Source organism: Portunus trituberculatus, chromosome 31, assembly GCF_017591435.1.
Source record: "Portunus trituberculatus isolate SZX2019 chromosome 31, ASM1759143v1, whole genome shotgun sequence".
NCBI lineage: Eukaryota > Metazoa > Arthropoda > Malacostraca > Decapoda > Portunidae > Portunus > Portunus trituberculatus.
Genome location: NC_059285.1, coordinates 1,789,122 through 1,814,121, shown reverse-complemented (window position 1 = coordinate 1,814,121; position 25,000 = coordinate 1,789,122). Strand labels below are relative to the sequence as shown.

At 46.6% G+C, this 25,000-nt stretch overlaps 3 protein-coding genes across 10 annotated transcripts in view; 2 read left to right on the top strand and 1 right to left on the bottom strand.

Annotated features, from left to right (window-relative positions):
- Positions 1-5,753, top strand: part of LOC123511569 (cytoplasmic polyadenylation element-binding protein 2-like) — a 123,610-nt gene extending 117,857 nt beyond the window's left edge. For all 7 annotated transcript variants that reach the window (XM_045267576.1, XM_045267575.1, XM_045267578.1 and 4 more), the window contains 2 exons: positions 1-64; positions 168-5,753. The exon at positions 1-64 is cut by the window's left edge and continues 154 nt beyond it. In XM_045267576.1, the coding sequence (XP_045123511.1) occupies positions 1-64; positions 168-219 (116 nt within the window). In that variant the 3' untranslated portion in view covers positions 220-5,753. The remainder of the gene's footprint in view (positions 65-167) is intronic.
- Positions 5,754-6,057: 304 nt separating this feature from the next.
- On the bottom strand, positions 6,058-14,848 carry LOC123511570 (microfibrillar-associated protein 1-like). Its single transcript, XM_045267583.1, has 7 exons — positions 14,640-14,848; positions 13,568-14,088; positions 13,124-13,297; positions 12,646-12,858; positions 12,191-12,289; positions 11,272-11,427; positions 6,058-8,522 (listed from the first exon to the last, which is right to left on the bottom strand). The coding sequence occupies exons 1-7, from the start codon at positions 14,731-14,733 to the stop codon at positions 8,301-8,303; spliced, it is 1,479 nt and encodes a 492-aa protein (XP_045123518.1). The 5' UTR covers positions 14,734-14,848; the 3' UTR covers positions 6,058-8,300.
- A 308-nt stretch (positions 14,849-15,156) lies between these two features.
- LOC123511568 (probable ATP-dependent RNA helicase DHX34) overlaps positions 15,157-25,000 on the top strand; it is an 11,065-nt gene continuing 1,221 nt past the window's right edge. Inside the window, exons 1-5 of one of the 2 annotated variants that reach the window (XM_045267574.1) lie at positions 15,157-15,374; positions 19,830-20,141; positions 20,312-22,485; positions 22,705-22,850; positions 23,543-25,000. The exon at positions 23,543-25,000 is cut by the window's right edge and continues 1,221 nt beyond it. In XM_045267574.1, the coding sequence (XP_045123509.1) occupies positions 20,374-22,485; positions 22,705-22,850; positions 23,543-24,995 (3,711 nt within the window). In that variant the 5' untranslated portion in view covers positions 15,157-15,374; positions 19,830-20,141; positions 20,312-20,373 and the 3' untranslated portion in view covers positions 24,996-25,000. Of the gene's footprint in view, positions 15,375-19,829; positions 22,486-22,704; positions 22,851-23,542 lie in introns of both variants that reach the window. The other variant, XM_045267573.1, reaches the window with a different exon arrangement.

Here is a 25,000-nt window from a genome sequence, read left to right as displayed (position 1 = left end):
GCAGGGAATTCCACAAGCCACTAGTCAAAGAGGGTGCTGACCGACCCCGCACGGTGCCCTTTAGGTGAGTGTTGCACCACGTGGTGGGGTGAGGTCAGAACATGGACAAGAGAGTTCTGTGGTGTACTTTACTTTCCACACGTTGTACTGATGGTCTTGTGTTGCAGATCTCCGTGGCGGTGGCACCGGGAGCCTGGATGGTGTCTCACCAACAAGTAATGAGAAGACTTTAGGCCCAAAAATAAAGACCCCCTCAGGCCTGCCAACAACTACGGCCATGATAACAGAACCATTAGCAAGAGCACTGCAAGTAACTGGCTGGCGGGAGCAGCCTCCCTCTGTCCCCCACACCCACACTGCACGCTAGACACCTGTAGCCCCAGACTCCATGCCCCACCACCGGCTGGCAGGGCACAGGATGTTGATGCCGTTGGCCCTGGCCTTTCCCCCCTCTTGCTGGGTGCCACTGCTCACTCCTGACAGAAGATGTTCTACTCCTCCCTCTCTAGCTCGGCCTCACATTTGTACTCCTCTGTCCCTGGATGGGACAAGGCAGGGTGGGGCAGGCATGCAGTTGGGGCTCTATACACATGAACATTCTAAGAGTGAAGAGGCTTGGCTATTCCTGGCCCACCCCACCCTGCCCTGTCCACTCATTGCCCAGGTGGCAACAAAGGGCCGTGTTAATAAGTTTCACTATGAATCTAGTATAGCTTCTGCTTCCCTGCTGTATAAACATGTATAACAATAAGCAGTGCGAGGCAGGTGAGTAGAGCAGAGTAGTGTGTGTGTGCGTGTGGGCGGCCGGGCTGGAGGAGGCTTGTGGGGCAACAATGTGAGGTCCGGCCGCCCTGGAGGTGTAGTTTCTTAGAGCCCACCTAAGCCCCCAGTCCTATTTAGGGTCAGGTGACACACGGGGCAGGGCCAAGCCGGGTCAGTAATTCATAACCAGCAGTAGTGTGTCAGGCTTGTAGAGTATTACTACTACTACTACTACTACTACTACTACTACAACTACAACTGCAACTATAACTATAACTACTACTACTACTACTACTACAACTCTCCTACTGTTCCTTCTATCCCTTTTTCACTTCAACATGCCCAGCAGTGTCTTGCAGGCTGAGGAAGGTTGCTGCAGGTTGTGGCAGGTTTACCATTGAGGGGGCTTCCTTCCCCTGGAGTACTGGATCCTGGGGCATGGCGGGCCAGGCAGGCGGGGCACCAACCCTTGTGTCCACCCCTGAGCACTATGAGCTGCCCCTGTGTTGACCCCTCCCTGCCTGCCCTGGCCTGCCTCCCTCCCACTTTTGCAGCTGTTGGCTACTCTACTCTACTCCACTCTACTCCACTCTAATATACTTGTCTCTCGCCCCTCACACTCCCCTCCTTTCCCCTCCCACCTCCCTGCCCCCACTTCTTAGCGCTGTCTGTCAACTTGCCTCATTTCCTTGTTAAGAGTTGAGAAATTTTATGAGAAATAGCTGTGAGAGAGATAGAGATAGAGCGAGAGAGAGAAAGAGAAGAGTGTTGTAGACGATAAATATAGCCGGGACTGTCGCATTGGTTGGCGCAGAGAGAGTTCAAAGGTGTGGCGGGACTGGTCAGTGCTGGCACAGTCCCTCTGATGGAGCAGCCAGCAGCCCAGGATGTGTGTGATACTGCAAGAGTCTTTTTGCACTAGGATAATTTTGATCCATATAGAATTTGTATTTTTGCGTGTTTGAATTTTGATACTGTCCTTGTTAGTATATCATCATCATGTAGCCTATGCGGGTGTCTCGTGACCAGTTAAATGGTTATAGTTTTTTTGCCTTTTGCTGTTACAAGTACTGTGTAAGAAAACAACCCGCAACTATTTGTGGGCTTTAAAAAAACTTTGTAGCTAAACTAGCGGAGCTGTGACGGTGTCTTTACTACATACAGCTTGAGGTACAGCTTCCCGCCGCCAGGCTAACACACCAGGACCAGCGCGGCCGACTCCCGGGCCTGCCAGCCGCCCGGCCAGGCAGGGAGCAGCACGTGACAGCCAGTGAGAGAAGGGAAGTGAGTCGGTTAGCCGCAGGTCCACTGGCTTGCCGCGTTCACCCTTTGATCTCTCCATTTTTTTAAGAGTAACCAAAGACACAATTGGCTTAGCGGGAGGCAACATACCCATCCTGGAGCGTGTGACCCCGAGCCCCGTGGGGCCCCGGCTGCCCCAGACCCCGCCGGCGCGCAGGCCCCGTTTGATATAGTTTGGTGACCCGGCCGGCGCTGGGCCCGCTGTACATACGTCATCACACTTCATGCCCATGTGACCACATTGCGTCGCTAGTGAGTGTAGAGGTTCATGTATTTTTATTATGAATATATTAATTTCCCAGATGACATAGACGGTTATATTTTTGTGTTGTCGCTCTTGTTTGTCTCTGCACGGAAACTTTTATATTAGCAGCCGGCGGCCTCAGCCTGTACAGTACACAGCCCGGCTCAACCTTTTCATATTTGTACATACTATTTTTTTACTGAGCGGTCGAGGGAGAGATTGGGCCTGGCCGGGGTGGGGCGTGGCCGGGGCGCGGGGCAGGGCGCGGGCCGGGGCCGCCCGCGCCCTACAACAGCAATAGTGGGCCGGATGGCGTGTCCATTTCTATTTTAGAAAAATGTGAAAACATTAAAAAAATTTTTACACACTTTTTCTAGAGGTTTAACTTGGGACTTTCTGAAAACTTTATATACTATTGCTTGATCACTCAGCCTCGGAGCACCAGCCTGCACCCGGCACCCGGCACCCGGCACCCGCCCACCGCCCGGCGCTGGGGCAGCAGACAATCACACCTTCCACCCCCACCCCCGCCCTCCAGGGGTGTGCAACGTGCGTGGAGGTGTCTAGTCAGTCCCCACGTCCCGGCCATCCACCCCGCCCCCTGGCCCCACTCCCTCCATCACACCACACCACACATCTCCCTCCCCTCACCCTCTCCCTGCATCCCTCTCCCCCGCCGCCCACACACCAGACAGGCGGCGCCGCAGGGAGGCCATGGCGGGGCGGGCGTGAGGGGCGAGGTGAGGGCAGGCCAGGTCGCTCCAGCCGGAAGATGTGCATTTTTATTTGTAATGTTATTTTATTATTTATTTAATTACCACAATAATTTAAAGTTTTCTTGATTTTAGATATATTTTTGTCATATAATTTTGTATCCTTTGTAATTTAGCACATACTGTATTATTTGTGTGAGTGTGGCTGTCCCTCTTCCTGCCCTCCTTATGTTTGTCTGTAGTTTGTGTTGACCTGCCTTGCCTCGTCCTCTTGCCTCACTCCACTCCACTCCTCGCTTCCTTCCTCTATCCCTCATCATAATAATTACCTGTGATCAGCTTGTGATTTTTTAGACCCTTAATTTTTCTATACGAATCATTTCATTATTAAAACAACTCGTATTAATCATCCATCTTCCTTTCCTCTCCCCTCATATTACTTGGCCCCGTCCCTGTGTCATCGGTCCCCGTCATTCCCCTGTGTTATCTTCCCTTCTCCCCGTCCTTCCTTCCCTCCCACGGGTCAGGTTGGTGGCTCCGTGTTATGTGCAATTGGCCCGACGCTCCTGGTGCTGATTTGAGAGTCATTTGGTATTAGTGTGCCGGTGTGGGGCTGAGGCGGGGCGGGGCGGGGTGGGGCAGGGCAGGGCAGGGCAGGGCAGGGCAGGGCAGGGCAGGGCAGAACGGGAGGAGGGAGGATAGGGACACTGAATTTGTGGTGTAATTACTGGTGGTGGTGGTGGTGGTAATGGTGTTGGGTATGATGATTGGTGGTGGTGGTGGTGGTGGTGGTTTTTGGTAGTGGATAGGGATGATGGGAGAGGTGGAGGTGCAGGGGGTTGGTGAGAAACCTTCGCCCCACCCCACACTCCCCATACTGCACTCTCCCCTCCCCCTCCCAGCCTCATCCCTCCCCGGCCCCTGTGAGCACACGATGCAGCAGCTTTAACATAACATCTCATAGAGTATGTTATTTCTAGTGTAACGTCCCCATTTTATATATATTTGCAGACTTTTTCTTGCATAATCCTGTTTTTTCTCTCACCGTAGACTCCAGATTTTGTTGTTGGCGTGTGTGCGTGTGTGTGCGTGGTGGTGTCGGAGCCCAGACAGAGGATATGCTATTTTTTAAAAGATATAGATTTTTTAGCGAGTCACTCCAGCAATACCAAATAGCTTACGACAGACTTTGGTAAGTGCGTGCGTGCGTGGCGGGACGAGCGCTGGCCTAGCCCGCGAAACACAGACCGGTGCGTGCGTGCGTGCATCCTGTGTGCGTCTTACGTTGTACTCGCGCCAAGTGTACGCCTCACTCTGTACACACGACGTGTACACAGTTAACTGCACGTGCGTCTTGTGAGTGTCGTACTTCGTATGTGCACCAGCAACGTGTAGTGCGTGGTGTGCGTCGTGCGTCGCGGTGCGTGTCAGCAGGACGGTGGTGGGAAGGTGGGTCGCCTCCGCGTCCTAGTTAACGCCGTGTTGCTCGTTATCACCTCATTTAATATAAGCATAAATAGTGCCTGCCTAGTGACAGTGTTTGGGTAGGCTGCCTCAGCCCGCCTTGCCACCCCCGCACCCAAGCAAAGCGGGTAGCGGGCGGGTGGGGCGGGGTGGGGTGGCCTCCCCTCCCCCCCGTCGTTCCCACTATGTGATTGTTGAGGTAGTCATCTTTTATACTTGTTTTTGCTTTTATAGATATTTTTTTAATTTTTCTAATTTATACTTAGTGTTATCTTGTAACCAAAGTTGTTGTGGTGTTTCGTGCGGCCGCGCGCCGGCCACAGTTAACGGTTTGACATCGTTTTTCTGCTTTTTATGATATAGTCGAGATTTTTGCTGATCTCCTTTTTGTACCAGTGTGTAGGGTAGACGGCGAGCAGGCGCGGGGCCCTCCCCGCCCCCGCCACACATTGGACATTTTTATATTACTATCACTCATTTGATAACACATTGCTAGTGACAGCGACAGTTTTATTGTCTGCACTCAAGAAGAAAATTGCTACCAGAGTCCCGGAGCGAGGCAAGGCGCGGCGGGGCGGCCGTCGCAGGGTCGCCGCCGTCCGCTCGCTCGCGATGATCAAAATCCTGTGTTTTTCCGTCGCCGAGCAGGAGAGGCCGAGGCACTGTTTGTTGTTAATGATAGAGATGATGTAAATTATTTTTGTTTGGGATTATTTTTGTGCATCGCGGAGCCTAGTGTTAGTGAGGCTGCGAGGCGCCTCCGGCCGCCCATCCGCTCACCTGCCCTCTGGGGCAGAGCGGGGCGGGGCGGGGCCAGGCTGGGGGGGCGCCGCCCGCGGGACTTGGACTCACTTTTGTTACTTCTCAGCCATGGACACTTTTTGTAACTAAATAGATTTTTATGAGTGTTTGGTGAAGCATTTTCTAATTTTTTGTAAGTACGGAGTAACTGGTGGGCTGGGTGGGGCGGGGTGGTGGGGCCCCCTCCCGCCCCACCCCGCCCACACTTAGTCTTAACTTTTGTTGCCCTTATACATTTTTATGTTTTATAAAATAACGTGAAAAAATATTTAAAATATGTTTTAATGTTGTGTGAACATTTCGTGAATGGGTAGTCAGTCACCAAGATTTTTCTACATTTTCTTACTTTGATACAAGCGCGGGACCGCCGCGCGGCCTTGTGTTGGAGCCTTTTGTACCGAGGGAGGCGCGTGTGACCTGTTCCATGTTCATTTACTCTGTAGCTTACAATAAACCTGTTTACTTACCGCTCACTGTTAATTTCCTTCACAGATACGCTTAACCCTACAGAAAATATTTGTTCCTTTATTGATGTCAAGATGACCATCTTAGGATGACTGGGAACATTTCAAAACTGTTGCAGTTGGTTGTGTACAGTATTAGAAAGCATTATTACTTGACCATAATGTTACTATATTTTCCAAATAAATCAAACTAACCTCTGCTACTGACATCCAACAATTGAATCAATACTGTGGAATATTATTTTTTTTTCTATCCACAAAACTTTATCATGACTCGATTCACATTAAGGGATTGTTAACAAAACTGTCCTTTCATATTTATTTATTGATTTACTGTACATTCATTCAGCATTCCCATCTACTCCACTATACATTCATTCAGCATTCCTGTCTACACATCAACTGTAATGGACTGCAGAAACTGCTACACTTGTACTTAAGAAAATGAGATATACTTGGGAGGGAGGGACTAAGGTGTGGGAGAAGTGGGAGTCAGCCGGAGTGATGAAAGACATGCAAGAGGTACTGGAAGGCATAGGGACTGGTGGAATAAGTAAAGACAAAAATTCAGTTACTCGAATGCCTAAATTTAAGGCTTTAGTGAACTAAAAAAATATTTACAACTGCAAGTCATCAATGTTTGAATCTGCAGTACAAAACCTCTGGTCTGTTTAAGGGCTGGGTGGTGCATTAGAAAAGCTCCAACTCTGATGTAGTGGTCACAGTTTCACTATGTGAGTAGTGTTGCCTTGCATGATATTTTGTTTGGATCAAAGAATGAATTTCCATTTTACTGACTTAGTAAATTGAGATTTGGAGAATACTATAATATGAAAACTACATACTATACGAATATACTAAAATGGTCAAAAACAATTTGGGGAAAAAAGTGTTGAAATCTGATGTAGTTCTTAAAATTCTTAGAGGTAGACCAAAGAAAATCTGGAAAGAAGTGATCCACGACCTAAGTGATGTAGGGCTGTGCAGGGAGGGAGGCTGCTGGTGCTGGGTGATGAGACCAACACAGCCAAGTGAGTGTGAAACTTTAAAAGAAGAAAATGATGATCATGAATGATGCATGATCAATATACTCAATATCATCATACACACTTGATACAAACTGATTCCTGGTCATATAAACAACATATACATAGTCAACCAAACATGACTGCGAATACAAATACCTCTGATCATGAATGGTTTATTCTCTTACATACTGCCCCCTAAAAAAATAAATAAAATGAATATTATAAATTGCACTCACACAAGAATCCTTTCACTTTTTTGTTACCACATTTTACATACAATATTCGTTAACTCTAAAATTAGATGCAGAAAAGTTGAAATAGTTTGGTTCTCCCAGCATTGGTCTCTCATATTGTGAACAAAAACCATTGAAAAATGAGGGGTTCATGACAACTCCTTAATCAGCATCCAAATGTGCTTAAATATTATACCTGGACATGAATCATGTTTAGCACTGGCAGCAAAGATAAGTTGTTAGGTGTGCATGAACAGACCAAGCAGAGGATGAGGGACAGTTTGCTGCCTCCATAGATCTAATCTTTGAAAAACTACCATAGGTAGATGCACTCTAAAAAAATAAATGTAGTTACTACAGTTCATCAGCCAATAAATCAAGGAGAGTTGCCTCCAGTGATAGTTTAGCCTTACATCTCGGAAACAAAATTTTTTTGAGCATGTGACTCCAAATGCAGTCCATTTCAAATGGTACACAGTTATTGTCACAGGACAAGAACAAGTTTGTTAACAATGTTTTGTATGATGCTTTCTGTACTATGGCAGAACATAGTGGGTTACAGCAGGCAGTCCACATACACTACCGACAATGAAAACTGATGCAAGATATGTCACTACTCTTATATCATGTCTTGAGAGCTCCAGACGCTTGCAACAGAAAAGAATATGCCAAAATTAGCAGTAATAAAGACAGATACTTTTACTGCTTTTCTATGAGCAACCCACCATGTTTGTTTTCCCCTGACAGTCACAACAAGCCTTCCTAACTATGGACTGTGATCAGGAAAATGCAGCACTACCTCAACTCTTTAGAGGACAGCACTAGTACAAGAATACCTAACGCTGGTTTCAGGGCTATGTGCAAGATTGTTCTTCAATGTGAGAACTGTTGGTTGCAGGTAATTCACAATGGATGTTATTACCTATAAAACTAACCACATATTTTAATGTTATATCTTGCAGTTTTGCATCTCATGGTATTTTTTATTTTTTGTACGAACAGGTGTGAGATGACCAATTGTACTGTATACCAAATACCACCAGCCCAGCATGCTCACACCCCATCACTGAGGGTCTGTGTCCAAAAGTCAACACACGATCACCTTAGGTACACTACTGTGCTGGAGAGGAGGATATTCAGAATTTACTACATTACTAATATAGAAATACATCAAACTTAGGGGCTGCCGATAAACAACCTATGTTCAGCACAATGCATGGGGAGCTACACACAAGTGACTCCTCATCTCTTCTATAAAATGGACACCTAGGTAATCTTGCTCTGCCATTTTACTTCCTTGGAGCAGGAGCATTGGGAGGAGGGACAGGCACCCGTTTCTTGAGGGATGGGCGGTCAAAGCTCTGCTTCATTCCACCAGCATTAGCATTGAAGAATTTGTGGTTCATCTGAGAGTCTGCAGCCCAAGGTGAATCAAAGGATGTGGTGTCCTGGTCCACGAGATGTGTGTATTTGGTGCGTCCAGACCGCCCAAAGTTTTTCACTTGCATCACCTGTAAATGAATAAAAGATTAGCAACTCCTCAGAACTTATGGTGAGGACCACAGGCAAAGTTTCATCTTCAATCCATAGGTTAGATAGTGTCACTGTGAAGTAAATATGAGTGCTTGTGCTACAGCAGGAAGCCCCATGAGTGATGTTTTGTGTTCAAGTAAGGTCCCTGCAAGTAAACTGAAAGTGTCACAAGGAAGGTGAATACATAAATCTTAGAGATTTGAGACTAGTTAATCTTTTTTTTCTTTTTCCCCAAAGGCAACAAAATTATTAAACAAAGATGCTAGTTCCCAAACAGGGTTGAGAGAGTTAGCCAAAAGAATGGGTAAATGTCTTGAAACCTCCCTCTTCAATGAGTTCAGGTCATAGGAAGATGAAAATATAGAAGCAGCCAAGGAAGTTATTACGTTTACTAGAGAAAAGGATGAGTGGTTGCATTGCAGAGGTGGATAGAACAGAGGTGATAGAAAGAAAAAAGTTTTGTGCAGTGAGGCCACGGGAGAAGGAAAGGTGAACAGTTAGCATGAAAATAATGTTAGAAGATAGCAAGAGATGCAACACTGCAGCAGTGAGAAAGATGTTGAAGACAGTAAGTCAGAGAAGAGGAGTTGATAAGATGAAAAGCTTTTTATTCCACCCTATCTAGGAAAGCAGTATGAGTGAAACTCTCCCATATATGTGAAGAGTACTCCATAAATGGGCAGATAAGGCCCCTTTGCAGCTGTATTGGTGAGAAAAACTGATTACAGTAAAGTGCTATCTTAATCAAGTGTAGTATGCAGATAACACTGCACTGGTGTCTGGTTCAGGTAAGAGACTAGGACAGATGGCAAAGGAGTTTGGAAGTGTGTGATGGGAGGCAATGAAGTTGAAAGGGACTAAGAGTAAAGTAACGAAGTGCATGAAATAGAAGAATGAAGATAGTTCTGAACAAGCAACTGTTTGAAGTAGCAGGCTGCTTCACATATTACTGTGGGTACAAGGATGCATGCACAGGTGAAGCTTGGAATGAATTAACCAAGAAAGGCATGAAGTTAGTTGTACACTGATTGGAATTGATGAAAAAAATTGTAGTGAAGGTTACAGCTTTGTATAGGCTTGAAAATGGAATATAATGGACCTTGGTTTACAAACTTAATTCATTCCTGAATGCTAATTGTGAACCAAAATATTTGAGAACCAAAACCATTTTCCCCATAGGAATCAATGTAAAATAGATTAATCCGTTCCTAACCCCAGGGCTGCATTTGAGAGGGCGACTCCGCACACACCCTTTGGTCCCTGTGACATGTATCTTCTATCAAATGTTTTTGCGCATCTCTCAGTTGGAATAAACAAAGGATTGGCATTGGTATACATAGTAACAGCATCTAACTGACAGCAAGATGGCATGTGCTGATCTTCCTGATGATTTTTATCAATGCATCACTAGCTGTCTTGGAAATGAGGCACCTCTGTGCTGCAATCAGCTTTGATGATAATATGGTGGCCCAAACAAACATCTCACAGAATTTTGTGACACCCACAACTTGCCGTACCAGCAAAGCGTCTTGAAATTAATTTTTTTCTAGTGTTCTTATTTTCTGTTTTTAAGATCTTAGTGTGGATTGAACAGCAGTATTATTTTCAAGAAGGTTTGCTGCTATGGCTTTCTTTGTTTCTATTGTAATGCGTTTAGGCTTCTTAACACCACTATCACTAACACATTCCACTATCTTATGGGGCATGATAACAGAAAAAAAAAAAAAAAAAAAAAACTATTTATGATGTTTGGCCACAGCCAGCAACTCTGTCCGTGGAATGAGACAATATATGTTTAAAAATCTGATTAGTCCACCAATTTGTTAGTTTGCTTGTTCTCAAGTAAACATCTGTCATCACCACCACCACTACAACCACAAACCCCGCTACTGTGACCACCACTGCCACAGCCTCATCTCACAAAAAGAAGAAACAATAACCCAGCACTTCATCAGAGGGACAGTCATATGTGAAGGCACCGCAAATAATGTTAGCATTTCCTATAGTGGCCAGTTGGCATGGCAGCTGTAGCCTTGCCACACCTGAGCCAGTGTTTACAATGCAGCAAGTGACACAAGACTGTATGTTACCAATCTGAAAGTTACATCCTTTGCACTTTAGAAAATTAAGCTAATACTGATTTGTTTTTTATCCTTCCTTTTTGTTACATAGTATGACTGCAGGATTCTAACATGGATGCTGGCTCATTACTCAAGTTTAACAAGTAATGGTAACAAGTGAATTTTACAATGAAACGGAAGTTAAGCTTTCATGGAAGTGTTTCACATAAACTGTATAAAAGTGATGCTTTTTATTGTTGAATAATAGAAGAGAAGTCCAACAGTGGTGGACATCTGTCTGTAAGTTCCTACTTCAACATTCCATCCTTGTTCTACCAATGGCCATACAGTTTGCAAATTAACATCAAAGAACAGCTAAGGGTATATACTTAACAGTGATACTTCGCTCAGTCATGTGAGTGCAGTAAGAGAGAAGATACAAGAGGTTGAAGTTAGGTATGTTCCTGTGTGAATATGCCCACATGGAAGAGCAGGCTCTGCAATACATGCCAACACTTTCAGGTTAATGTAGTTTGGTGGTGGTGGTGGATATTTTAACACTGCTGCTTTGCGTGACCCACCAGTACACTGCCTGACTTTAGTTAAGCACACACCGTAGCCAGGCTCATCCATCATCCACCTCATCTCTCTCTCTCTCTGGTCTCACCTTTGGTAGAATGGTCTTGTCGAAGTGGTCCTCCAACGTGGCTCCCGAGAAATCTCGCTTCAAGACATCCTCCTCTCCATCCAGGAAGAAGGAGCCTCGGTGGTAGTATTTCTGCAGGAACTTGTACTTGCCCTTGGTAGCCTTGTTGGTGATGACCTGCCAGTGGAAGTGGGAGATGAAGACCAGCTTCCATTTATACATTGTTCCACTACAACACTCTGTTCTTTCACAGTATAGATACCTTTTATAGAGCAATGAGATAAAAGCAGTACCAGATGTAAAACTAAATAACAAACTGGTAGAGAATTTGACAGGTAGTAAGGTGAGGCATTCTTCATCATTCATTCCTTTCTCTGGTGAACTCTGGAATTCCCTATCAATTTCTGTACCTTCCTATGACTTGAACTCATTTAAGAGGGAAGTTTCAAGACATTTATCCCTTTCTTTTTATGACCGCATCTGAGTAAGCATTTTTGTTTCATAGTTTACTTTTGCCTTTGGTCAGATTTCTCCTCTTAAACAAACACACACACACACACACACACACACACAGTTCTTACTACGAATGAATATTAACACGAGCCTCTACTCCTACGACACAGACACACACACACACACACACACACACACACACACACCTTGACCTTGTTGTCCCGGTGTGTGGTGTGTGCCTGGTCTCAGACCTATCCGAACATCGGAAATAATGAGCTCTGAGCTCGTTCCGTAGGGTAACGTCTGGCTGTCTCGTCAGAGACTGCAGCAGATCAAACAGTGAATTACACACACACACACGCACACACGCACACGCACACACACACACGTACAGTCTATGGAAAGTTATACTCACGACACGACAACAAAACGTGTCTGGAAGGAACGCGGTTGAACACACACACACACACAAAGACAGCTGCCGTACCTTGGGGTTGTTGCGCAGCTCCACGCGCCGCTCCTCCTCCCCCATGGTGCGCAGCTTGTCCACCTCCTCCCGCTCCTTTTCCGCTGCCTCACGCTCCTCCTGCAAGCACAGAACATGTAAGAACACACAGCAACACTAATCAATGGAAGACACTGGAAACTGAAAATAAGGCTCTAAGGGCACTTCTGAAAACACTGCATTTGATCTATTTGCTGCAAAGATATCACCGGAATGTTATTTCCTGTTATTTTCCCTACTCACTTTCCCTTATATATTCTTCTTCAGTTTCCCACTATTTCCTATTCAATTTATCTATTTTTTCTGTTTCTACTGGGCATTTCATTTCCAATTTCACATATCTTTCTCAGTTTCCCCTGCTTCCTATTCAGTTTCTGTCTATCTCCTCCTCATTGAGCTCAGAACCAAACCCCTAAGGATCCTCTACCAAGACTCACCTTGTCCCTCTTGAGGCGACGCAGCTCCCTCAGTTTCCAGGCCTCATACTCTGCATCATCCGCCTCGTCGTCTGTGTTTACTGTGTTGAGGGGATCGTTCGTGTCTGCGCCGGTGCCTCGCCCCGCTCCTGTCGCACTACGGTTCTCTTGCTCAATCATCCGCAGTGTATCTCGTCTCCGTTCCTCCACACGTTTCCGCCCCTCCACCTCTTGCTGCCGGGTGAAGGAGGCAAGGGTTAGGGTTGCGTGAAGGAAGCAAAGCAAGACTCAGTAAGGGTTAAGGTTGGGTGAAGGAAGCCAGTGTCAGTAAGGTTAGGGGAAGGGAGCTATTTGGGCAAAGTTAGGTTTCAATAAACTGGGTTAGTTTAGGTTCTTAGCTTATGTATATCAAATAATTTATCAAAGCCCACTGCAAGAACATGCTGTGGAAGCTGGTCTTCATGTGGCGCTGTGGTGCTACAGGTCTGACGAAGCTCACCTGCTTGACCTTGAGTTGCTGCTGCTCCTTCTGGTGGATGGTGACGCGGTCCTTTTTTCTCACAAACACGGGCTTCAACCGGGGCCCTTCCTCTTCTGAGTCTGTCTCTTCTGAATATTCTGAGCTCTCCTCCTCAGATGACTCCTCACTGCCCTCCTCCTCCTTCCCCAGCAGCTGCGTTGAGAACAAGAAGCTGCTTAGTGAGCTTAAAGTAATGCATGTCAATACATCTAACTGGCTAGAAGAGAAAGTGTATCAATAAAAAGGAAAATATAAACTTGTAAAAAGATGAAGGTGATGAGATATGGTAATTGAAAAGATGAGGATGAGATATGGTAATTGAAAAGATTATGACATGAAACTATCACCACTTGAGAACATATTAACTATGCCACATTCCTCAGCCATACTAAGATGTGCACTGCCACTGTCTCTTTTGCTCACCTCCTCCTGCTGCTGGACCTTCATCAGCGCTCGCTGCCGCATGTTAAGTCGCCGCAGTGCAAGTTCATCTTCATCCACCTCGTCCTCAGACTCACTGTCTGATTCAGCCAGGCGGTGACTTGCTCTCATCTCAGGCAAGGCACTGAAATCTGTCTGTTTCTCCTCTTCCTCATCGTCCTCCTCCTCCATCTGGTCCTCTTCTTTGGCGTCGTCTTCGACCTCACCCTCACTCAGGTCCACCACCTCTGCCTGGTGCGTCACCCTCCGTCTTGGGACGTCTGTCTCCATCTCTTCATCGCTTTCAGCCTGGGCACGCTGCGCCAGCAAACGCCGCAGTCGAGGGTCGGCCATCTCTGCCTCTGTGAGGGACTTGTGGTGTGGTGGGGAAGGAGGTCCACCTCTCTGTGGCCGGGTGAAATCCTCCTCCTCCTCTTCCTCTTCATCTGATGATGCTGGTGCATAGTCAGGCCGCTTGCCGCTCACATAACGCTGCACCTTCACTTTCTTCATGGACACCTCACCTGCAACACACATTTACACTACAATCAGGAACACTCAGATCAAAACATAAAAACACACAATCTATTTATGTAACTCAATACTTCACGCTGCTGACGTAACTCATCCTACCACAAATTTCCTAGCCTCATGAGCAAGACATCAATTAATTAAACCTAAGAGAAAAATAAAAAAGGATATATATATATATATATATATATATATATATATATATATATATATATATATATATATATATATAGTACATTTTCCTGGTGTAATGGTCCAAAGTATTGATATTGAAGTATTATAGCACACGGCGCTAAAAATAAAGTAACAAATCCAGTACTGGGCGAGGCGATTCTTGCAATACTGTGCACCTGACCTAGCCAAGGTGTGCACGGTGACCTTCCCGTGAGGCGGTGCGGTGACCTGAGTCTGTGAGTAAGGGTACGCATACAATTCAGTGGTGCATGGGCAGCAAGGCAGTGGCTAACCTGCAGCACTGGGCAGCACGAGGCTAGGTGCTGCTGTAAACCCTGAGCCATCGCCGCCACCATCACCACACACTCACCCTTGTCATTCATCACAGGCACGGCCCCCGCTGTGCTCTGGATCCCCATGGGCTGAGCAGCTCCCGGGGGAGCTGTCCAGGAAGAGTTATCCATGGCGGCGGTGACAGTGGGAAGTGTAGGGGCGTCAGGACAGCAGCCTTGGGTAACACTCGCCACTCACACACTCAGCTGTTTGTTTACGTCTGATGGCCGCGCTTAGCTCCCCCCTCCCCTCCCTCCCCTCCCCCCCTTGCTGCCTGATCTTGCCTTCCTTACTGCGTTTATATTACGTACTGTGCGTATATATAACTGCATTATCTCGGCTAACACATCATTGAATTTCTATTTTATAACAATGAGTATCATCATTAAAGTCTATTTGTTAATTTTTCTGAAAACAAAATGCACCCTGAAGACACCTGTGGTCTGACAAATTACTGGAAGTAAGATGCCATAGAATTTGAAATATTACTCCTCTATTAAAACAACTAGTAAATTTTTTGATAGAGTGTTGCACCAGTAAAAATAAATACACCCAGGGTCCCTCAAGATGCAAGATGGCCGCTCTGTTTTGAAGACGTTTGTTGCACGAGTGGCTGGTGCTCGGCTGACACCCTTGTGACCAAAGACAGCTGCTGAGCCACTCATTTTGCGGGAGGCGAGGTGTAGGGCGTGGCTGGCAGGTGTGTCCCGCCTGAGAGGAGAGTGTGGCGGTGACTGTACTGACCAGTGAGCACGCCCTTATCAGGCAGCAGGTGAGGCGCCGTGGCCAGCCAGGTGTTCCTTTTGTTACTTATGTATAATTTCATCCTATCATGGACGCAACTGAGGTGGGCTGTGTTGTGGCCAGGCAGTGTAGCCTCGCTGCCCACCCTTCATGTGGTGAGTGAGGAGGTCCTGTCTTACAAATTTGCTCGATATCTTAGAATATATTACCAAGGAGTTAGATGATGGAAATAGCATAGATGTTATATATCTAGATTTTAGCAAGGCGTTTGATAAGGTACCGCATAGGAGGCTAGTGTACAAATTGAGACTACATGGGATAGGGGGTAGGTTAGTTGATTGGATTAGTGAATGGCTTTCTGATAGGAAACAGAGTAGTATTAAATGGGGCAATGTCTGAGTGGAAGGAAGTGGTTAGTGGGATACCCCAAGGATCAGTGCTAGGACCTCTTCTTTTCTTGGTGTACATTAACGATTTAGATATAGGAATTAGTAGCAAAGTATCAAAGTTTGCAGATGATACTAAGATAGCATGTGCAGTACAGGGTGAAAAGGACAATTACAGACGAGACCTGGACAGGCTGATAGCATGGGCAGACAGGTGGCAGATGGAGTTTAATTCTAAAAGTGTCAGGTTATGCATTTAGGTAAAGACAACACAAACTTTAACTATGAGATGGAGGGATGTTGGCTAGAGGCAGTAGAGGAAGGAAAGGATTTAGGAGTAGTGATAGACAGGACTATGAAATTTTCAAAGCAATGTTTAGAAGCAAGAAATAGGGCAAATAGGATCCTGGGTTTTATAAATAGAAATGTTAGTTATAAAAGTAAGGAAGTGGTGCGTAGCTTATATAATTCCTATGTTAGGCCCCATTTAGAGTATTGCATACAGGCCTGGTCACCCCATTATAGGCAGGATATCAACATGTTAGAAGCAGTTCAGAGAAGAGCAACTAGGATGATACCAGCATTAAAGCGCCTGGAGTATAGAGATAGATTAAAGGAATTAAACATGTTTTCATTTGAGAGGAGATGTATAAGAGGGATATGATAGAGTTATTTAAAATGTTCTCAGATACAAACTACATAGATGTGAGATCTTTCTTTACCTTAGAGGAGGAAGTAGGACTAGAAATCATGGCAGGAAGATTAGAAAGCAAGGCTGCAGGTTAGATATAAGAAAATATTTCTTTATTCATAGGGTGGTAGACTTCTGGAATGCATTGCCAGAGACGGTTGTAAATAGCACTAGTTTGACAATGTTTAAAAACAGATTACATAAGCACTTAAATTTATTAGATTTATAATTATGTATAGCGCTGCATGATAGTTTTTATAAGAAATTTACTATAGTTAAGCAAGACATGATCCCCATGTATGGGGATCACAGATTGTAGAGGAATTCGATGCAGGACTTAGCCCTGTTAATGGGCCAAATATTTAGAATTAGTATATAATGTATTGTGTACTTGTAAGTGTATCTTTAAGTACTGATGATAAGGTCGCTGTGCGACTGATACAGGATAACCTAGATGGGCCCTGGTGGCCCTTTGTTATCCTTTATGTTGTGTTATGTTATGTTATGAGTTGGCGGTTGAACTGGAGTGTCCTGGTATTGTGGCTCGTCTGGTATTGTAGATAACCATCTGTCAAGTTCTTGAAGAGGTCAGGTGTGACCCCTGTCAGGTTCCTGAAGGGTCCAGTAAAGCGTTGAAGAGACGAGCCCCATTGTGTGAGAAACAATTACAAATGCATGCAAGTCTGTATTTTCTGAGTGTGTCTGCCTGAAACATGAACTCCCTAACCTAATGACCGATCCCCCTAACATGATCGAATTGGGCCATCAACACCACTGACCTAACTTGACGTAATCTGATCAGAACGCGGGTTACGCCCCTCAACACCCTTCCACCTTATCTTTATTCTTTAGGTAAGTATGGAGAAAGGCATCAGTCTGACATCAAGTAATATGGAATGTGTTGATGGCTTTATTTTGATGCCAAGAATACAAAATGAGCATTCATTCCCTTTGGAAGTCCTTAAGAAAATCCTTAGACTTCAGAAAAATCCCTTGTTTTAGAAAATTTTAGTCAATTTGCAGTTTCACCCAGCCATGGGATCTGGTATGTAGCGAATGTTTTCCTGGTGAGAAATATAGTGAAGTGATTGGTGGCTCTCATGTCTGGGGGGGATCCACACACACAGCTTTACTAAACAAGGTGGAATCTAAAGCTTTTCGTCTTATCAACTCTTCTCCTCTAACTGACTGTCTTGATTCTTTAAGTCACCGCCGCAATGTTGCATCTTTATCTGTCTTCTACCGCTGTTTTCATGCTGTCTGCTCTTCTGAACTTGCTAACTGCATGCCTTCCCCCCTCCTGCGGCCTCGCTGCACAAGACTCTCTACTTCTTCTCATCCCTATTCTGTCCATCTTCCTAATGCAAGAGTTAACCAGTATCTTCACTCCTTCATTCCCTACACTGGTAAACTCTGGAACTCTCTACCTGTGTCTGTATTTCCACCTGCCTATGACTTAAACTCTTTCAAAAGAGGAGTGTCAAGACACCTCTTACGTTAACTGGACCCTCCTTTTAGATTTTTTTTGTTTTTTCTCTTTCTACTTTCTTCTTAACAGGGCCTGGCAACCAGCGGGATTTTTTTTTTTCCAACACTTTGTTTGCCCTTGGCCAGTGCCCTTGTAATGTAAAAAAAAAAAAAAAAAAAATATGTCGTTTCGGATCATATGAAGATCCTCCCCCCCAGATCTACATATGATCTAGGATCTTCATATGATCTAGCCTGGGGGGGGAGGATCTTCATATGATGAACTACTACTACTACTACTACTACTACTACTACTACTACTACTACTACTACTACTACTACTACTATTAATCAGAGGTGGGCGCGCGAACCTTTTTTTGGGTTCCGAATCCGAATCCGGGAAGTGTGCAGTAGATATCTTCAGGCTAACCCAGTGCAACTTGGTGGTCCAGGAACAGTTGTGCATATCGATGAATCGTGTTTTTCTCACAAACCAAAGTATCATCGGGGCAGAGGACCTCACACTCCTATGTGGGTATTTGGAATGGTCGATACCAGCACCTCACCAGCAACAGGATACATGGAAATTGTAGACAAAAGGGATGCTGTCACACTTCTCCCTATAATACAAGCAGTAATGCGACGGGGATCAATAATCCACAGTGATGAGTGGAGGGCTTACAATAATATAAAAGGATTGGGCTTCACACACAGGACAGTGAACCATTCACTCAATTTTGTGGATCCGCAAACTGGTGTCCACACTCAGGCCATAGCATCGTACTGGAACAAATATAAAGCACATATCAAGATGATGCGAGGATGCAGGCGGGACTTCTTGAATTCTTATCTTCTAGAATTTATGCTTTTGATAACCTATGTACTCATATTTCCTTGCAATATTTTGTGTAATTTATATTTTTAGATATTTTAAAATATTAGTGTAATTTTAAAATTGAATTGATTTAAAAATTTTAGTGTAATATATATTTTTTTTCCTGCAATATTTAGTGTAACAAGAAAGTAATCTGAATAATGTTTTATTATTTAATCCTTATGTTGTTTATTTATATTATATGTTAATGGGGAGCATCAACAATTTATATGTGGGATGAGTGTGACTGGGGGGTGGATCTTCAGTTGGATACTTGGGGGGATCTTCATATGAGCACGACTAGGGGGGGTGGATCTTCAGTTGGATACTTTGGGGGGTAGGATCTTCATATGAGTGCGACTAGGGGGGTGGATCTTCAGTTGGATACTCTGTGGGGGAGGATCTTCATATGAGCACGACTAGGGGGGTGGATCTTCAGTTGGATACTTTGGGGGGGAGGATCTTCATATGATCCGTCGTTTCCAGAACAAATGAAAATTTTTTGAGTTATGACTTTTTAACTTTAACTTATGTGGGCCTCTCATTCCCAACGATTTGAGGGACCTGTGGGAAATCAAGGTTTTGGGTGAGGGAGCAATGAATTTAGTAATGTGCTTAGCAAAAGGGGTTGAAAATTAATAAAATCACATTAAAAACTCTGAAAATATGATTGTGGTTGTCACTGGACATGGTGGTGCCAATTGTTGGTTTGTTTGTGGAGCAGTGTTGCCAACCATTTGCTAAGTTTCTGGAGGTGTTGATTTGCTACATTTCTGGCAGTGTTATTAATAGTTTAGAATTATGTCGAGTGTTGTTATTTTAAGATTATGTTGAGTGTTGTTACTCTTGTATTTGAAATACACGTTTAAGAATTGCAGTTCATTGATTTCTTTCAAAATTTCAATTCATTCATTTGTTTCATGAAGATTATTTAAGATTGTGATAGATTAGGGGAAGACTGGGCACTGTGAAAGTCTGGCAGTATGTTGTTCATGTCCATCAGTTTGTGTGTCATGAGCTGATGTGTTGTGGTGGTGTGGTGTTGACCAACCTCTCCCTTGGCAGGTGATGAAGGTGCGGGTTAAGGGGTGGACCGGTGTGGCCACATGGCGGTGGGTGGCCAATGATGACAGCTGTGGGATCTGTCGTATGCCCTTCGACGGCTGCTGCTCAGACTGCCGGCTGCCGGGGGATGACTGCCCGCTGGTGTGGGGCCAGTGCTCCCACTGCTTCCACATCCACTGCATCATGAAGTGGCTCCAGTCCCAGCATCTCCACCAGCAGTGCCCAATGTGCCGCCAAGAGTGGAAGTTCAAGGAGTAGCTGGTGCCGTGGTCATGCTGGGGTTGGTGGGATGGTATATATATACACCAACAGGTAGAAAAAAAGAGAGAAGATTTTGGTTATATTTTTTTGAGGTTTATGTGATGCATTGTAAAGAAAAAATGTTATTCCAGGACTCATTTCCACCAAACACAAGGTTTTTATAGAATGCAAAACACACACATGCATAGATAAGCAACATAATGTTCATTTTTTCTTTGAAGGTAAGGTGTGGTGGGCAATACATAGACTATAGAGTGAATTAGTGAATGAGGTGCACACAGCAATGGGCCACTCACAGCGGTCTGGCTCACGGTCGCGGTCGCGGTCCCCGGTTGGCTACAGGAAGCGGTCACACAAGGCCAAACATAAGAAGAAAAAGAAGAGGAGACACAAATATGACAAAAGATCAAGGTCGAGATCAAAATCTAGTTCAAGGTCTAGGTCAAGTTCAAGGTCAGATTCTGAGAGAGGCTCTACATCAGCAGTGGGAGCAGCACGTGGCAGGGACAGAAGGAGCACCCAGAGCTCCTCACACTTGCCAGGGTGTAATGAAATGGGATCCTCCACTACCCCCCACCATGCCACAGTGTCCTCAGGGGCCACGGCTGGCTCAGATTCTGAAGATGAGCTCATGTTTGAGTGGGAAGCTCACCGGCGGGAGCTGGACTTGCTCTTTTGTGGGCTGGGGCCAGAGGACCCCATGGTGCGGGGCAGCGAACAGTATCAAGACTTCTGGGCGTTCCTCAAGAAGTATCATGGCCTTCACAAGCAACGCAAGATTAGGGAGATGTGTGGAGCAGGCAGGGGTGCTGGGGCGGGGCAGGGCTTCAGTGCTAAGCTTGGCCTCCCCCTTGCCTTCCACAAGAGACACAACATCAATTTCTGCCTGAGTGGAGCCAGCATTGAGGAGATGAAACGCCGTCTTCCCCCACAGGATTTGGAGGAAGTTGGAAAGGGACGTCAGCGGCTATCCCAGCGGCGGCTGGAGGAAGCCCGGTTTGTCATGCTGCTCTACCTAGACTTCACTCAGCGGCAGAGGTTTGAGCGGCTGAGGCAACTGAGGCAGACCCAGGCAGAGCTGCCCATTGCCACCCGCCGGGAGGAGCTGCTGCAAGAGGTGGAGCAGCATGGTGTGGTGATAGTGGCAGGTGACACTGGCTGCGGCAAGTCCACACAGGTGCCACGTTACCTGCTGGATGCTGGCTACACCAATGTGGCCGTGACACAGCCGCGGCGCCTGGCCTGTGTGGCGCTGGCTCGCCGTGTGGCCTATGAGACCCTGGACCTATATGGCTCTGGCGTAGGCTACCAGGTGAGGTTTGAGAAGACCCGCACATCCCACACCCGCCTGGTGTTCCTGACAGAGGGGCTGCTGTTGCGGCAGGTGTGCGTGGACCCCCTACTGCTCCAGTACCAGGTGATCATCCTGGATGAGGTACACGAGCGGCACCTGGATACAGACTTCCTGCTAGGGGTGGTGAAGGTGCTGCAGGTACGACGGCCAGAGGTGCGGGTGCTGCTCATGAGTGCTACTGTCAACCTGGACCTGTTCACCAGCTACTTCCCTGGCGCCCCAGTGGTGCAGGTGCCAGGTCGCCTACACCCCATCACCCTCAAGTACTTACCCCAGCCCCCTATTGACAAGTCCAAGAATAACCGCATGGATCCAGGGCCATATGTACGCCTGTTGCAGCTCATTGACCAGCAGTACCCGGCTGACGAGCGCGGGGACCTGCTGGTGTTCCTGAGCGGTGCCAAGGAGATCAGCACTGTGGTGGAGGCGGCACAGGAGTACTCACAGCACAGTGGGCGGTGGGTGGTACTGCCGCTGCACAGCACACTCTCGGCTGCCCAGCAAGAGCGGGTGTTCCATGTGGCTCCTGAGGGTGTTCGGAAGTGCATTGTCTCCACAAACATTGCTGAGACCTCGGTGACCATCGACGGTGTGCGTTTTGTGGCCGACTCGGGGAAGGTGAAGGAGATGACACATCAGGCCCGGGGCAAGATGCGGCGTCTTAAGGAGTGCTGGGTGAGCCAGGCCTCAGCGGAGCAGCGGAAGGGTCGTGCAGGACGCACAGGGCCTGGCACCTGCTTCCGGCTGTACTCCCCTCAAGACTACGAGTCCTTTCCCCATTACAGTCCCCCGGAGGTGCAGCGCGTGCCCTTGGACTCTGTGGTGCTGCGCATGACTTCCATGGGTCTGCCAGACCCCCGGCTCTTCCCCTTCATTGAGCCACCTCCACAGGAGGCCTTGGAGCACGCCCTGTCCTCCCTCCAGTCCCAAGATGCCATAGACATGGACAATAAGCTGACCACTCTGGGGCAGCTGCTGGCACAGCTCCCCCTGGAGGTTGGCTTGGGGAAGATGCTCATCATGGGTGCACTCTTCCATCAGGTGAGTCCTGTGTATCAATGCTGTCATTTGCTCTCCTCTCTTATTACTTGATACACTGTGCTGCATCATTTAGCAGATAATTTCTTCTTTTAATTAACATTCTTTTACAGTCATTGTACTTTCTTTACTTGTAGTTTTGAATGTTGCTGTCAGTTGAGAATTTATAATAATTTTCCAGTAATAGAACTCATCATGACCATTGTGTTCCTGTCCTTCCAGATGGAACCAGTGCTGTCTCTGGCAGCAGCCATGAGTGTGCAGAGTCCCTTTAAGCCACATGCCCGCCGGGACCCACAGTGTCAGGTTGCCCTCAAGGAGCTGGATAATGACCATGGGGATCCCTTCACCCTGCTGGCTGCCTACAGGTTTGTCCTCCATCACCTGATCTCTTATGTTTTTGTGTTGTTATTTGAGATGCCGTCTTTCCACAGGGGCTACACTGTTCTGTTGATCATACACACTGGCTGCTAAAAGTGTGAGTTCAGTCATTCAGTGTCTTTGTAGCTCTGACAGGTGTCATGTGTGATGTGTTTTGTGGATGCAGTCTGTGAGAAAACAAAGGTTGGTGTTGGCCATAACCATTTCATAATTTAATTAGGTACTCATCTTTGCTGCTGAGACTTGAAAAGTCAACTCTAAGATTTTCATAATACTGCTTGCAGTTTTTATTGTCATTAATTTGATATGTTTTTGTAGCCAAGCACTGCCAGAGAATAATTGGAAACTTCATATTACTAGAAAAATGTTCACATGTATGAGTCTCTTGGTTTACAGAAGTTTGAAATCCATATCATTTGATTTTTAAGAAATATACATATCAGCTGGCTGTTATTCTGGAAAAGTTTTACCTGTAATACTATTGTGACATAAAACATGTAGAAGTGAGACTGCCACCAGGAATGTAAAGTTTACAGAATTTGATGTCTCAAATTAGATTTTATGGTGAAAATGATTAATTCTTCCAATGATTTGTACAAAAATGTTAACTTGGTCAATGTTGGTTTTAGTTTTAATGTGGTGTGGTGTGGCAGGTGTTCACAAGACTGTTGTGTTGCAGGGAGTGGCTGGGAGTGAAGGAGACAGGTTCACAGGACTCCCGGCGGTGGTGTCGGCGGATGGGACTAGAGGAGCACCACTTCTATGACATAACTAAACTCAGGCACCAGTTCTCCCAGTTGTTGCAAGATTCTGGTCTGCAGAGGGTGGCTGGGACACCCCGGCGTACACTCACCAGTGCCGAGCGAGCCCAGAGGCATGGCCAGCTGCAGCAGCTGCGAGAGCTGCGACGTGAGCTGCACCAGGAAGACCGGCGGCCTACCCAAGTGCTGCGGATAGGAAATGGGGAGGATGAAGACTGGGAGTTGGAAAGCGAGGGTCAAGGCAAAACAGACATTAAGGATGTTGACTTTAGGATAACCAATGACCCAAGGCGTCTGCGGGAGATTCTCCGTGGCTCCACGCTGCGTGGTCAGGACCAGACCATGTTGAAGGTGATCCTGTGCTGTGGCCTCTATCCCGGCATAGCCATTGCTGACGAACACAACAACTACAAGGCAGGCTCAGAGCAGCTTTTCCACACCCCGGAGCGGCCCTTCACTGTGCTGCATCCTGGGGGTGTGCTGGCTGCCCACCCAGAGGTGCTGCAGCTGTCTGATTCAAGCATTTTGGAGGCACCAGGGTTTGGCCGTCATCCGGCTGCCACTGGCCAACAGCTGCTGGCGTTTGGCTCTGTCCTGGAGACTCACAAGGCCTTCTTGGTGGACACAGTCCGTGTGCCAGCAGCCCAGACTCTCCTCTTGTTTTGTCACAGTCTTGACACTAATGCAGACATTTCTACTGTGGCTTGTGATTCCTTCATTGAGTTGAGGTTCCCAGAGCCTTCAAGTGCCCAGAACCTGCTGGTGCGAGCAGTACATCTCCGTAAGCAGTGGCACCGCCTCCTCCACTTACGTACCTCCAAGAACCCAGAGGATGAAGGTGTAGTGGAGGCTGCTGCCTTGGAGAGGGACCTCTCAGCTGGTCTGGTGGACTACTTCCAGAGTGAAGCAGTGTACTCCCAGCGACGTCTCCTGGCTGCAGATGTGAAGGTGCTGCACACCGGCCCTGGTCCTGGGGACTGTGTCCTTTCCACAAACCCTTTCACCCCACCTCCTGGGGAGGCTTGTCTCCCAAACCCCACCAAGGGAGGGGTTGATCTCACTCCCTACATTGCATACAACAGTTTGTTGGATCTGCAGTGTACTACCACCACCATCAACACCTATGACACTGTGTGTCCATACTGTGACCAGGACCTGCACTTGACAACACTCGACCGTCTGGCCCACCTGTGGCAATGCCTGACAGCTTGTGCCCGGCCACCACCACAGGCTGCCCCTCAGGGTGGGGATGGATATGATCTAGCCAGGAAGAGGTACCAGTGTGAGACTTGTGGAGAGACTCTGTGGCTCACTGTGAGGGAAATTTTCATCCACAGGAAATCCCACACTTCAGACTCGTCCTGCCAGTGACTGCC